Below are 13496 nucleotides of genomic sequence, written 5' to 3' on the forward strand. Positions count from 1 at the left end.
AAGATAATGGACTTCCCCAAAGAAAGAACTTTGATTTTTTTGCCCCTCTCTGCCTGCCTACCCCCCTTTTTTTTTTTTTCAGTTTTGTTGAAGATACACATTTACAAAAAACGTGGGAAGGAAACTGTGGCTACGCTCTTGTATTTCTCCTTTACAAAAAAAAAAAGTGTAAATGCATAGAAGGTGAAACCATCAAAGACCTGTTAACCAGGCACAACCCACTCTGAAAGAAAAAAAAAAAATTGCACTGGAATTGACCAGATAAGTATGTTTGTATTGGTATTGAACTCCAAGCTGTTAGAAGAAGTGGCTGATCCTGCAAGGAGACTGAAAGAACACCAGAATTTAGAAAGCATAATTCATATAGCAGGAAAGCCATGAGCTATCCATTCCCCTGATTATAAATGGGTGTTTATAATATGTGCAGCATCAAGACGACATTAGAAGTCCTGTACCTACTTTCGCTGGAGAAAAATAATTAAAGAAAACAAAATCTGATGACTAAAAGGACCCTACCAACTTATCACCATTCATCTCCCTCCCCCAGTTTAAGGCATTTATAAGCATATAAAGTTCCTCCAGAATCAGAGAAAACAACTAAGCATGACCACAAAAAGAAGAAACCCCTGAACTCCCTTATTAATATAATACAATTTTGCATAGGTAAATTTGATGCCAGATACAGGCACCCACTTTTTCCCTTCAGACTGGTTTTCGTAACAAGTCACATTTTAATGTTTAAAAAGTACACTGAGTCCATGGTATTCCTAATATTGTAATAAAACCATTGGCAAGGGTGACCTAATCTCTTTTGATGGTTCCACATTGCTACTTTCTGCTATGGTAAAACTACTAACACGTTTCTTTCACCTGCAACCCACAGGTTAACAGTGGAAAGCCTTCTCTTTCTCAGCCAAAGCTACATCTCGGTCTCAGAGAGAGGTCACTTGCCCCAAATCCCTGCCAGCACAGAAAACTGGTCCCCTTTTCAACTGGGACTATTCTTTTTTCTAGATGTTGCTAGTGGTGGAAGCCTCTTCTATTTTCAGCTGGACACCACCTACCACCAGCATCCTCCCTGCCCCTTCCACTTCAAAACGCATAGGCCATCTTGCACAAAGACAAGCAGCAGAGCAAGTCAGCATCTAACAGGTGGCCATCTGGCCTTGAGCTGATACAGGCTGTGGCCAGATGAAGCTAATTAAATGAACTCTCTCCATTTCTCCCTTTGCCCCTCTGTATCATGATATCTATTGCAAAATTAAGTTCAAAGTTTCAAGGGAATGCTCTGGGAATCACTTGGCTGAGCTGCTTTGGGCACAAGGAAACCCTGGGGAGGACAGGTAGCAAAAAGAAGCAACCTCCATTTATCTACAGGGACTATTGACACTGCAGGCACAACAAGCACTAGCAGGAGGCAGCAGGAAGCTTTCACAGTCTGTAGCATCACAGAAGGTTCCATGTTTTGCTGCATATGTAGGCTGGCCTATCCCAAAACGAAGCCACAGCCTTCTCTGGCCATGGCCTGATGCCCCATCCTTCGCAGCATCCTCCTTCTCGTGAGGCAATACAGCTCTCCCAAGCCAACCCTCCGGCTGGCACCCACCTGCCCTTCGCATGGCGCTCTCCTTATTTCCATGGTCAGAGCTGGCAGAAATCGTAATTTGAAAATGAGGACTCAAAAGCAGGTATGTAGAAACAGACTTGCCAGCAGTGACATGTTCAGGTGTGTATGTAAGAAAACAAATACGGAAACATTAAAAACGCTCTTAGTCGAACCCAAGTGCACAAGAGGAAATAATGAAAGAAAGCCCAGTCTAAGCTCCACCATGATGGGGAATGTAGAAACAAAAGTCACTGGCATTCTACTGAGAAACACCCTCCAGGGCCATCTCCCACTGCAGAGAGGAACCATCGGCGAAGCAAGACACATAATGTCATAACCTTTGCCTAGTAGCCTTCACAGAAGTGTGTGGAGTCCCCTGTCTTACCAGCCACTTACCAAGACGTCCTAAACCCGCAAATAATTCATCTTGATAGCCTCCATTAAAAAAAAAAAATCCCACAGACCTAGTAAAAGCAGAGGCTTTCAAACACGCGTGTAAACCCATCAGAACATGCCAAGCTACAATCCCCCAATGACCAGGGACAGGCTGGGCTTCTACAAAGCCGGCCCACACAAATAACCCCTCTTTAGGGAGCACGCCCATTCAGGCTTGGTTCAACCCCATTCCTTGCAAGCTGGCAGACAAAAAAACCCTATCAAAATATTGCCAAATATCAAAAAAGAAGTAAAGAATTAATCTAAGAATGCACCTCATCGCAGAGCCAGCTGTGTTTTAGACACAAACTATAAAATTCTAACAAGGAAAAGCTTCCAAGTTCTTTAAGTCCCTCCTCTCACTGGATTGTGAGAGGAGAGGGGGCTCCAGCACCTTCAGGCTCGGAACAGACCCACGCACAAGGCCAGGACCAGATGTCACTCTTACCCTTTCTCAAACACCCAGAGCCTCCAACACAGATACGCTGAGAGACTGTATCTGCCTACCAGGCTACAATAGCCAGACCGTAGTTTACAAAAAAGCTCCAGACCTGATGTTCAAGTCTTTACTCAATGCTTTCGTAGTCTCAGGAGCAGAAATTTCTTACCTTCAATGGGGGAAATAGGGATGAAGTTCCCACAAATTGTTCTTTATACTCAATCACTGGCCCATATGTTGCACCGTAAACGGAAAACAGTACTATAGCATGTAGATGCCATTCTCCTGCACACCACAAAGCCAAACCAATCAACCAAAAAACCATTAAGTCTTTCCAATAAACAAAGCACCCAACTCAACATTTAAAAATCCCCACAGTCTAAAGCCGAAAGTAGAACTCCAGATGCAGTACACAACAAAAACCTCTGCATGCATTAGGAAGTCATCAATGACATACTAGGTATTGCATTTACTCAGTTTGGCTAGAATTGTACTAAACAATGAGGAAGGTCAGAAGCATACCAACCAAGTGGGAGGCACAAGACAAATAGGAAAAGGAAACCAAGAACAAGCAGATGTGCAGTGCTGGAGACAAAGGGATTTCTAGGCATCAGCTAGGAGAGCTCAAAGGTAATCCTTCCAGTGACCCTTTCTCCTCCCAATAGGCCTTACATCAAACACAGGCCTTAGTCCTCTTGCCCACATGTACCAGCTGGGTTTGAAGCACCACATAAAGCCACGATCAGTTACAGTCCCCACAGGTCCAGTACCACAGCAGATGACATCGTTCCTTCCTCCATTTGTAGCTGAAGGTGCAATTTCCTCTATTCCGAGACGCAGTTAACAGCACAGATTCCTTTTCTCCCATTACATTTCTACAGGTGGAGAAAGAGTCTTTCATATGTGGCCCTAGGTGTCTCAGATACATCACAGAGAGAAAAAAGTGATGGCTGGACTGCATGGTTTCTAATACCAAGGGATTCTTCCAATTTCCTGGTGATGGTAGGAAAATAACCTTAGTAACATTCAGTGATGTGCCAAATACCAACAACATTTATGGGAAGATATGGACACTGCCCTGTGTTGCCCTGCCTTTTCCACTGAATGCCCATGAATGGCACAGCAGATAACTAAATGAGGCCACAAGTGTATCAGTCCAGCTCTGGTTGGACCACATGTACGTGTCCATTGTTTACTGGATTACAGAAATACCTTTCCCACTTAATCCTGGATTTTCTCCTGGAATTCTGGATTAATAGTCCCAGGAGGCCTGTTTATGTGCAGATACATTTGGGAACAGCTGGAAAGCACTTAAGAGAAAAGCCTTAGTGCAGACTTCCAGAGCAGTGCATCTGTTTTGTTCTTCTCTTCCTGCACATGCCCGATTGCCCTTTCCTCCCCTGACATGTTGCTTTCTAACATTTCATACTAGCACATGCTCACCTACGCTTAGCTGTCTTTTCCCCCCACAATTAAAAGTCCTGCTCTGCAGAGTCATCCCCTGCAGAAAGTTAATTTCCTACTGACGGCTCCATTTAAGGCAAGGTTCTCTTTCACCTTCCCCTTTCTGCATAGCAGTAAGCTGCTAGAGAAAATTCAGTTAGCTCCTCCTACACTTCCAGCGACACCTTCAATCATGTTCAAGGTACTATTTACATTCAAATTCTGGAGTCTAACTACAAGCAATCACATCAGGCTAACCCAGATGTGCAGTCACTGACTGTTCTAATAGCTTTTCTCTCATTTGCTCCTGTTGCGGATCTTCCTTCAAGCAAGCAAAATACCCAAATAAGTGACGTGAGACAGGCTTCATACCTACAAACATCAAATGCCCAGTCCCCAACCACTCTCTAATATTGTTGAAACACCCACACTATGACACACTGTAATTCGAGCAGGAAGAAGGAAATGTGCAAATTAAAATTATCTGGACGACACCCTATACAATAAACAACCAAAGATTTTCATACAGTAGCGATTTCTCTCTCTCATATTTAGAAACTCCAATCAAAAAAATTTACATGCCATGAAAATCTTCAACAAAGACTTGCATGTAGCTCACATAACTGAGGAAGTACTAATAATAGTGTCGCTGTTTGCACAGAGATTTCCACTGTGGGCCTAAATTCTGATCTCAAACACACAGAAGAAGATACTTTGTTGTGTGTTGCTGGCTGCAGACTAAAATCAAAGTACTGGAAACCATTTGAGTGTGCTACAACGTGCAGTCAGCCTGCACAGCTAAGGAAGCGCTACACGCAGCCATGCCACACTGAAAACAAAGCATCTGTTGAGTATGACAGAAGGTGTGCATGTAATGAACATAGAGAAGTATGTGAAATTAACCTGTTGCAGTTTTAAACAGAAATTAAAGCCTTTGCATTTCAGTGTCAGCCGTCAGTCACCACAGAAAATAGTTTGTCCCAACATATGGGAATTGTATTTCTAAGCTCCACCAACACAAGCAAACTCACCTCACAGCCACAGCTTCCCTTTCTGGCCTATGCTGCATACATCCAGGCCTGCTCAGGTCTCGAGATGAATGATGCCCATACCTGTGTTTCTAAAGGCAATCATTAAAGGTCACAAAATACACAAAGGGTGTTTACAGCAGCAGCAAGGCAGCCTCACATTTCTCAAGCTTTATTCTTTTTAAAAGCACTAAACGAGCTATATATAGACCTACGTCACAAAGTACTTGCAAAATATTTTTGCAAAACTTACTTTTAACTTTTTTCTTTCATATGCTGAATATTATCCTGAATAATTTCACAAACTAAAATTTAGAGCATCATACAAGAAAAGACTCAACAGGATGATGATTAGCAGTGATCAATATATAGCAGAAATTAACCAACATGCAACATACAAACACTGCAAGCCCATATTAGGTATGATGGTGCTTCATTTAAACTCCTCAGCTAGATATTCCTCAGCCATAATCCTATATAATCGACTCACGCAGTATCAGTAGGAGTTCTGTGCGTGGAATAAACTGTAAGAACAAGTTATTAGGTCCACATAAAAGGCATTTAGAACTGTAAGCACCAAAACATGCACACAAAGACTGAAGCTTAAAAATCCATTGTTCTTGAGTAGTAGATGTTATGTTGTTGCATCACTAATATGACATTCTCATTCTCAGGTCACTAGCTCCCATAAGAAACACACCGCAAGGTGGTTTTTTTTTTTAACAACCCCAGCCTTGCCCACTATGTTGTAATTCATTAAAAATAAGGAAGATGCTTATCCTTGACTGAAAGATGCCACAGAAAGATCATATGCCTGTCACACCGCCCAGGAGCTGCCATGACACAGCCATTCCACAGTCAAGATGCTTCCTAGCCCTTGGATGCATTCAGGCGACAATGCTGTCTGTGTTAAGCGCACTGTCCCCTTACCAACCCCACAGACATCTGAACCGCAATGTGGAGAGCGGATCCTGCCAAGAGCCACGCCTACCAGACGCGCTGACTTTCCTCTCGTGACCCAGCACGGAGACTGTAGACAAGGGGCAATAGTTCTTGCTGGCAATGCACAAAGTCCAGCTCATGCCATGTGCCTGACAGTCTTGCCAGCTGCTGTCATCTTCTTATACCAGCTAAACACCTTACCAGGTAGTCCCATGCCATGTCCCCATACCTGCACACATGCCACACCACAAACAACGCTGGCCAAGTCTGACATCTCCCTCAACCTGTGCAAAGAACCCACCACAAACAGCAAAACTGTTCCCCTATAAGAAACCATCCTGAATTTTAGAGTGCAAGACCCTGTGAACACTACTTGCAAGAGCCAATAAGACTATTGTGCTCTGAGCAAGCAATAGCTCCAAGCAAGGCTTCATTCTGCATCCTTATTGCTGGCAGTAATGGGCCATATAAACATAAAGTTTTCTCACACGAGTTATACCTCCCTACCTGCCATAAGTGGCTGAAATTTAGTGATTTCAAATGAGAGCGACTGTTCAAATTAACAATTTGCAGACTCACACCAGCAGCTAGGACTTGGTTTACATTCCAGTCCTTCAAGGGGCCTCTTCCCCCACCTCCCTCTAGATCAAGCAAGTGCTCCCGATGTTCAAAGGTGCTGATCAGCACAAGTTAAGAGGTCTGGTGAACACCGACTTCCTTGCACTGGCCTTCACATTCACAAGGATAAAAGTCACAACTGAGACTGTCAAAAACTGTAGTCTTCTGAACTTTCAGATCATGACACCATGAGCTGGGAAGCTTCCACATAAAATTATGAGCCACACCAAAATCTGCAGATCTGACCCACATCCTGTAGCATATTGACGGGAACTCTGAAACTGTCAGGGGATGACAGGACCTACTTGAGGGTCCCACAGGATGTCAGTGGGGTGCACAGATGGGCCCAAAGATGATGAATGCATACATGTAACTACATGTGATTGAGGAGAGGAGCCATTTCATTATTATTATTATTATTAATCACACTAGACACCAATTAAGAGCCAGACTTAAGACGACAAGTAGATCATTATGTCACAAGATTTTATTTCATGCTTGAGAAGAAAAACTACAAACCATAGCAATCATGGCTGGCAAATCTTCACACAAAGGCTGCTCTGCTTCAAGGGAAAGCAAACACAAGCTATATGCCCACACAAAGCTCCTCTTGCCTGGGGAAGCCTGCAAGGCTACAGCCAAGGACAATGCAGGCCTATCCATAGCTTTTCCAAAATGCTGGAATACTTTGATTCCCAAGTCAGTCTTAGCCCCTACTCAGAAGACTTTTTCAAACCCAGGCTTGGTACAACAGCAGAAGTGGAATGTCTAAACACTCCAAGGTACCCCAAACTGAAGGAGACACAAAAGGAGGAGGAAGCAAAGGTTTACAGTAGCCACTGGCTGTAACTGCAGGCTGGTGCTGGTGTAAGATAAGGAAAAAACAGTTAAAAATCTAGACCAGTGGTATAGTTCTGCTCTGCAGCTCTCAGGGTAGGATGGAAACACAGGCCAGGCAGAACCCTCACTGCAGATTACTGAGCATCGTGGTCCATACCAACACATGTTCACACTTCTGCAGCAGAAAGCACTGAGGCAGACACCAAGCAGGTACACCTGGAAGCAAAAGTTCAGCACGCCCCAAAACATGAGAGTTCACAGCAGCCGTAACGCGTTCCTACGGGAACGCTAGGTAGCTATCAGCCCGGAGAAGCACGGGGTGAAAGTCTGTGCCAGCCTGCGACGAGTGAGTCACCTGGCAAACGACTTGCATTTACATCACTGAGAGGTGTTCCTGGAACACCACCCTGCAGCCCCGCCGCCCCGGCGGAGGCCTCCCGCTGCCCCGCGGCCCAGCGCCGCCGGCGCCGCACCCCCCGCGCCGCAGACCGATCTTTCCGTAGACGCTCCACGCCGCTCCCGAAGGGGCGACCCGGCGGCTGATACGCGCCAGCGGCGCGGCCGACGGGCACAGAACGAGTTACCGATTAAACAGCAGCGACACGGCGCGGGCGGCACTGCGCTCCGCCCGGGGCAGCCTGGCGCCCGCACGGGGCCACCAGCCGCGCCAAGGGCCGCCCCCCACGGCCGGCGGCGCCCCCCACGCTGCGGGCGGGCGGGCGGGGAGCGGCGCGGGAGGCCGCGGGGAGCCCGCCCCAGGTGAGCGCCGCCGCCGCGCCGGCCGCAGCCCCCCCCCCGCCTCCCCCTCCCTTCCCGGGCGGCACCGGCGCAGCCGCCGCAGGACAAAGCCCGAGCCGCGGCGCGCACCTGCCCCGCCACGGAGCGAAGCGGCTCCCAGCGGGGGCAGGTGCGGTGGCCGCCGCAAGGCACCCCGCCGCCGCGCCCGCCCCGGCCCCGCGCCGCGGTCTCACCTCGGCCGGCGGCAGCAGCAGCAGCAGCGGCGGCAGCAGGCAGGGCAGGGGCAGCGGCAGCCGCCTCATGGTGGCGGAGAGCGCTCCCCGCCGCGCGCACGGCCGCTCAGCCCGACGCCGCCTCCCCCGGAGACATGGCCGGGCCGCGCGCCCCGCACCGCCCGGCGTCCCACCCCTGCACCGCCCCCGCAGGCGGCGCCGCCGCGCCCTCCCGCCGCTGCCCCTAGCGCCGCCTGCCTGGAAAGGCGGCCGCGGGCCGCGGGGCAGGGCCCGCATAGGGCGGCGGGCCGGGGGGCCGGGGCTGTCACCGTCCGCCGGCGCTCCCCCGCCCGGGGCTGAAACGGCCGCCTCGCAGCGGGCGGGAGGGGGGCTGCGGCTGGCGCTTCCCCGCCTCCCCTCGCCGGGCCAGGGAGCGGCTCCCTCCGACAGCGCCCCGCGCACCCGCGGGGGGAACGGCACAGCGGACCGTGCCGCCCGGCCCGGCCTCGGGACAGAGCTCGGGGCAGGCCGCGGTAAAACGCCGTCGGCCGCGGCCTCGCGGGCCCTGCCGCCGGGGACGGGAGGGGCAGCGCTGCGGCGGCCCGGGCGGCTCCAAGGGGCTGCCGAGCCCGGCGCGGGGGCCGCGGCCTTGCCGCAGCATGTGGCTCCACTTACGGCGCCGCTGTCGCCCCCAGGCCGGCCCCCCGGAGCCCGGTCCCTCGCCAGGCGCTGGTCAGGGCACGTGCTATCCCTGCCATCACCAAACGCAATCACTTTGATAACCTTAACTTACTTCCCAGCCTTAATGCACTGTTTCACCTCTGGATGAGGCAAAAGGAGAGAGGGTCCGTTTACAGCGCGGATCTTTAATTATGGGAACACTGGCAGTCTTCATTTTCTCAAAAGTTTTGAGCTCACATGTTTGTAATTTCCCTGTCTTCCCCAAGCCCTCAGAGCACATGCCTGACGTTATGGAAGCAACTATTTCCACAGGAGTTCATGGGAAGACTCACAAGAATAAGGGCATTGGGGTGGTTTAGCCTGCAGAAGGGAAGGCTCCAGGGAGACCTTATGGCACCTCCCAGTAGCTGAAGTTACAAGAAGGAAGAGGACAGGCTTTTTAGCAGGATCTGTAGTGACAGGACAAGGGGTGATGGTTTTAAACCGACAGAGGGTAGATTCAGATGAGATGTAAGGAAGAAATGTTCTATGATGAGGGTGGTGAGACACTGGCACAGGTTGCCCCGAGATGTGGTAGATGCCCCACCCCTGGGAACATCAGAGGTCAGGTTGGACGGGGCTCTGAGCAACCTGATCTAGCTGGAGATGTCCCTGCTCGTTGCAGGGGGTTGGGTTAGATGGTCTTTAAAGGTCCCTTCCAACCCAAACTTTTATAATTCTGTAAGGGCATGCACATATCTCAGTGTTTGGGAGGCTGAGACTTACAGCTGGAGTTAGATAAACGGGGGAGGGGCATCCCTTCATATCAGTAAGATTTGTAGGAAATATATAATTACTTAGGAAAAGCGCTTAAAAAATGTTAGGGAGTATTCAAACAAGGAAATAAACACTATACAAACTCCATTTTAATAAACCCACCTTTCCCACACTTTCTATTCAGTGCAAAGCACCTGATGATTCTTTTGCAGCTATAGACTCCTGGCAAGCTACACACCTGCCAGAAGTCCCACTGGCTGCAGTGAAGTTGTTATGCTGAGATAACTTCTGCAGATCATACCCCACCATGTGGAAATTACAGCTCCGGCTCTTAAAAGGAATTCTTTGTTGTAGCTCCCAGTGCCTGGCCAGAGCCCCGATGGGTCTAAGTTGCCAAACTGCAGCTTCTGGCCAGGCCAGGTTTCATTTGCATCTAAAATGCAATCAGCTGCCTTCATGGTGGCTGATCAGGGCTACGCTGCACAGCTGCACTTGAGCTATCATACTTGGTCATCTTTGGCTCCAACTTGGTGAGAACAACATGGCTTTTTTAATTGCATGCCTTTCCAGTACAACAGCCTAGTAATTAATCCAGTTACCCCTGAAAGTTACTGGGAATCTCTCCACTGATTTAAGCAGTAATTGCAGCCAGCCCTGAGAGAAAATAATTCTAAAAAACCAAATGCACTGAAACAGCAAGAAGTGGGATTCTGACCTGTTCAGTTATAAGTATCCTCAAATCGATGTTGCCAACCCCGGACTCTGTAAGTCTCTTGACCCTCAAGTTCACTCATTCTTCTTTCCTTAATGGGCCACATAACCCAACTCAGAAGCAAGGGGCATTGTGTTTCTTAGGCTGTGTCAATTTCTTGCCCCAGAGAGCAACTAGGCAGCTAGATCACTGTTAGAGGAAGCTAAACTTCCTCCACCATATACCATGTCTGCCTGGATCTGGTATAACTGGTGGGGCTTTTCACACACAAGCTACATGGCATCTGTGATTGATTAACTGATTACTTTCTTATATAACACTTGTGGCTGAGTCCTCACAACTGCTCATTGTCAAGTACCTGAACCAGGAGGTCTATGAAGTGTTGAGAGACAGGCTCATTTCTGGAGCATCCAAAATAGTAGAGGACTGCATTAAACTTGCTTGTGAAGGTATCTAAGCAGAGTATTTCTAGGACTGTAGTATAAAGTTACCTTAATGCATATTTTCAATTATAAGCATAACTACTGCCAATCATCAGTAGGATTTATACGCAGTCAGTTAAACTGGCACAAAGAGAACATAGGAGGTTTGTTACTGGTTTAGAGTACATCTCTCACAGACTGTTACCGGACACCAAGGAAAGGACTAACTCCATCCCCGAGACATTTCTTGGGTGCGGGAAGTATGCTATCAGGGACACAGCTCTGTCTGCACCAAAACAGTAATCTACCAAGATTCACAGACATTTGAATAGGCTCAGACACGCTGAAGATGGCCACAAAAAGTAAAAAAAAAAATGTGTCAAGAAACATAGGGCACCAAAAAGTGTGATTATTTTGTAACATAAAACAGAAGTGCAATTTCCATTTGATTAATTGGGGAAAAAAATCCCAACTGGTAGCAATCAAACTTTTTTTTTTTATGTACAAATTCTGATTAAATGTTTGTCTCCTCCAGGTTGTTTAAAATTCTGTGAGGAACCTTCCAAAAAAGCTTTTCTGATTAGATTTTGAGAGCTCTGTGGAAAAAGAATCACATGTATAACCTGATTGCTTCTTTGGATCAATGCCTCTGCTTTTTATAGCATGCTATGGTTGACTGCTTAGCCATGCAGACCTCAGGGAAGAACTGGATAGCAATGAGCTGTGATTCATGCTAGAATCGGACACTTCACGTGCTGAAAATGGAAAAGAGAATTTAAAAGCCAAATTTTTTAAAGTCTTCCAGGTGTTAATGGTTCAGCAGCAATAACCATCACAACACAAATAATTTCCTAGGAATTAAGAGGCTCAAGGTTGCATTTCAGGCCACAGGCTCTTCACAGTGTGTTACTAATCTGCTGGAAATAGTCTGAATTACAACTGCTGTTGCCTAGGTGTTTCTATAGGTAAGTTTTGTTTATTCTACAGGCTTTTATTAAAGCTGTATGTGTGACAGGATTATAAAACTGGGTAGGTGTTGCTCCTGGGCTAAAGCTTCTACTATACCTTCATCTGAAAGTTAATTTGTGCATCTGAGTCATAAAACCTCTTCAAAAAGAAGTGTCAGAAAGAAGTGTTTCCACATCCTTATAATCAAGTTTTTGAACAAGAGACCCAAATTTAAAAGTCACCTTGGGCTCTCACACACAAATCCAGGAAGAATGTGCAGGCATATTATATATGGGTGCTCTAGTTTATACGGTAAGGTACGCTACTTATTCTCTGGGCAGAGAGAGAGACTGCAAAAATATAGCGACCCAAAGCTGTTCAGTTTGGAGCAGTTGCCCTGACTGATAATATTTGTCTTTCACTGATACTGGCAATTAAATACAACTTCTTTTAAAAAAAATATATAAAACCATTATGGCTATATTTAACTGCATAGCACAGCCAGCCTTGATCACAATAGCATATTCTCCTTAGTTCTTCACAATTTCATTCATCAGCTCAATGTGCAGTGTCAGCTGAAAGAGGCATCACATTGCTGAGCATCATCAGGAAGAGTGTTGAGAACAATGCAGAGCGCATCATTTTGCCCATGCATAAAACCCAGGTGCACCCACATCCTGACTAACACACACCATTGCTCTCAGCATTGCAAGGAACACAATGGACTGAGAGCAAGTCCGAGAAGGGCAGTTAAAATTACGTGGACGATGGTGCAGCTGTCTTACCTGGGGAGACTTAAAAAGCTGAGAGAGAAGGCAGCTACCTGGAAATAAAATAAATTAAAGACTTGTTCACTGAATCCCACCTAGAAATAGGGATCACTAACGCTAATAAGAGATTTGTTTAACAGATAGAATATAGAGCTTTCTTACATAGCAGGCTGAACTTACGGAATGTGTAGTCAAGAGCAGGTTTTAAAGGCAAACAGTACAAAAAACAGGGCAGACAAATTCATGGACAACATGTCCATAAACAGAAAAAAGGCAGAGGTGAGTCTGTAACATCCCTAATTGATGACCGTGGATGCTGGGAACAGACCTCAGATATCAGTCAGGTTTGTTTGCTCTTCAACAGAATCTCCTAATGTTGCTGCGGGAAACAGGATACTGGTTGGGTGGATTCATCACTGGTCTGACCAAGTAGGGCATTTCTTAGTTGCTTACAGTAGCAATGTCCAAAACAGACCCTCACTGGACAAAGTACTCTATAAGCACATAGCCAGAAATGAGGCTGCTGGCATTAGCTTGCTATTTCAGTAAGACAGGTAAAATGGCAAAGAAAGTATACGTTACTATTGTCATGCGTAAGAGAGGAAGCACTATTATGATTTCAGACCGAGCGCCAGTAAGTGCTGTGCCGTTACAAGTCCTTAGATTCAAACAAGATGGCACCTACATGGCACAGGGACTTCTGTCCTGTCTGTCACTGCTCAGCGCCCTGAAGCTATGTAAGCCCAAAGTACTCTTTCTGGTTGACATTTCTCTAACTCTTATTTACACTACTTCTTCTGACCCCAAAAGGGTCCTTCAGGTTTCCACGTACCACCGAGCTTGGATGAGTCTCTTGAGAACAACTCAAAGCTGGGCCACAAGTCCCTTTTACATTGTAACAGAGGA

General features: G+C 47.2%; 1 protein-coding gene across 2 annotated transcripts in view; it reads right to left on the bottom strand.

Annotated features, from left to right (window-relative positions):
• Positions 1-13496, bottom strand: part of PTPRJ (protein tyrosine phosphatase receptor type J) — an 84658-nt gene that overhangs the window by 65903 nt on the left and 5259 nt on the right. The window contains exon 1 of one of the 2 annotated variants that reach the window (XM_080405771.1): positions 8323-8491. The exons of the other annotated variant lie outside the window; for it this stretch is intronic. Coding sequence (XP_080261897.1) covers positions 8323-8391 — 69 coding nt within the window. The 5' untranslated portion in view covers positions 8392-8491. Of the gene's footprint in view, positions 1-8322; positions 8492-13496 lie in introns of those variants that run through there. 2 annotated transcript variants of the gene reach the window in all.

This window comes from Falco punctatus (assembly GCF_963210335.1).
Source record: "Falco punctatus genome assembly, chromosome: 10".
Lineage (NCBI taxonomy): Eukaryota > Metazoa > Chordata > Aves > Falconiformes > Falconidae > Falco > Falco punctatus.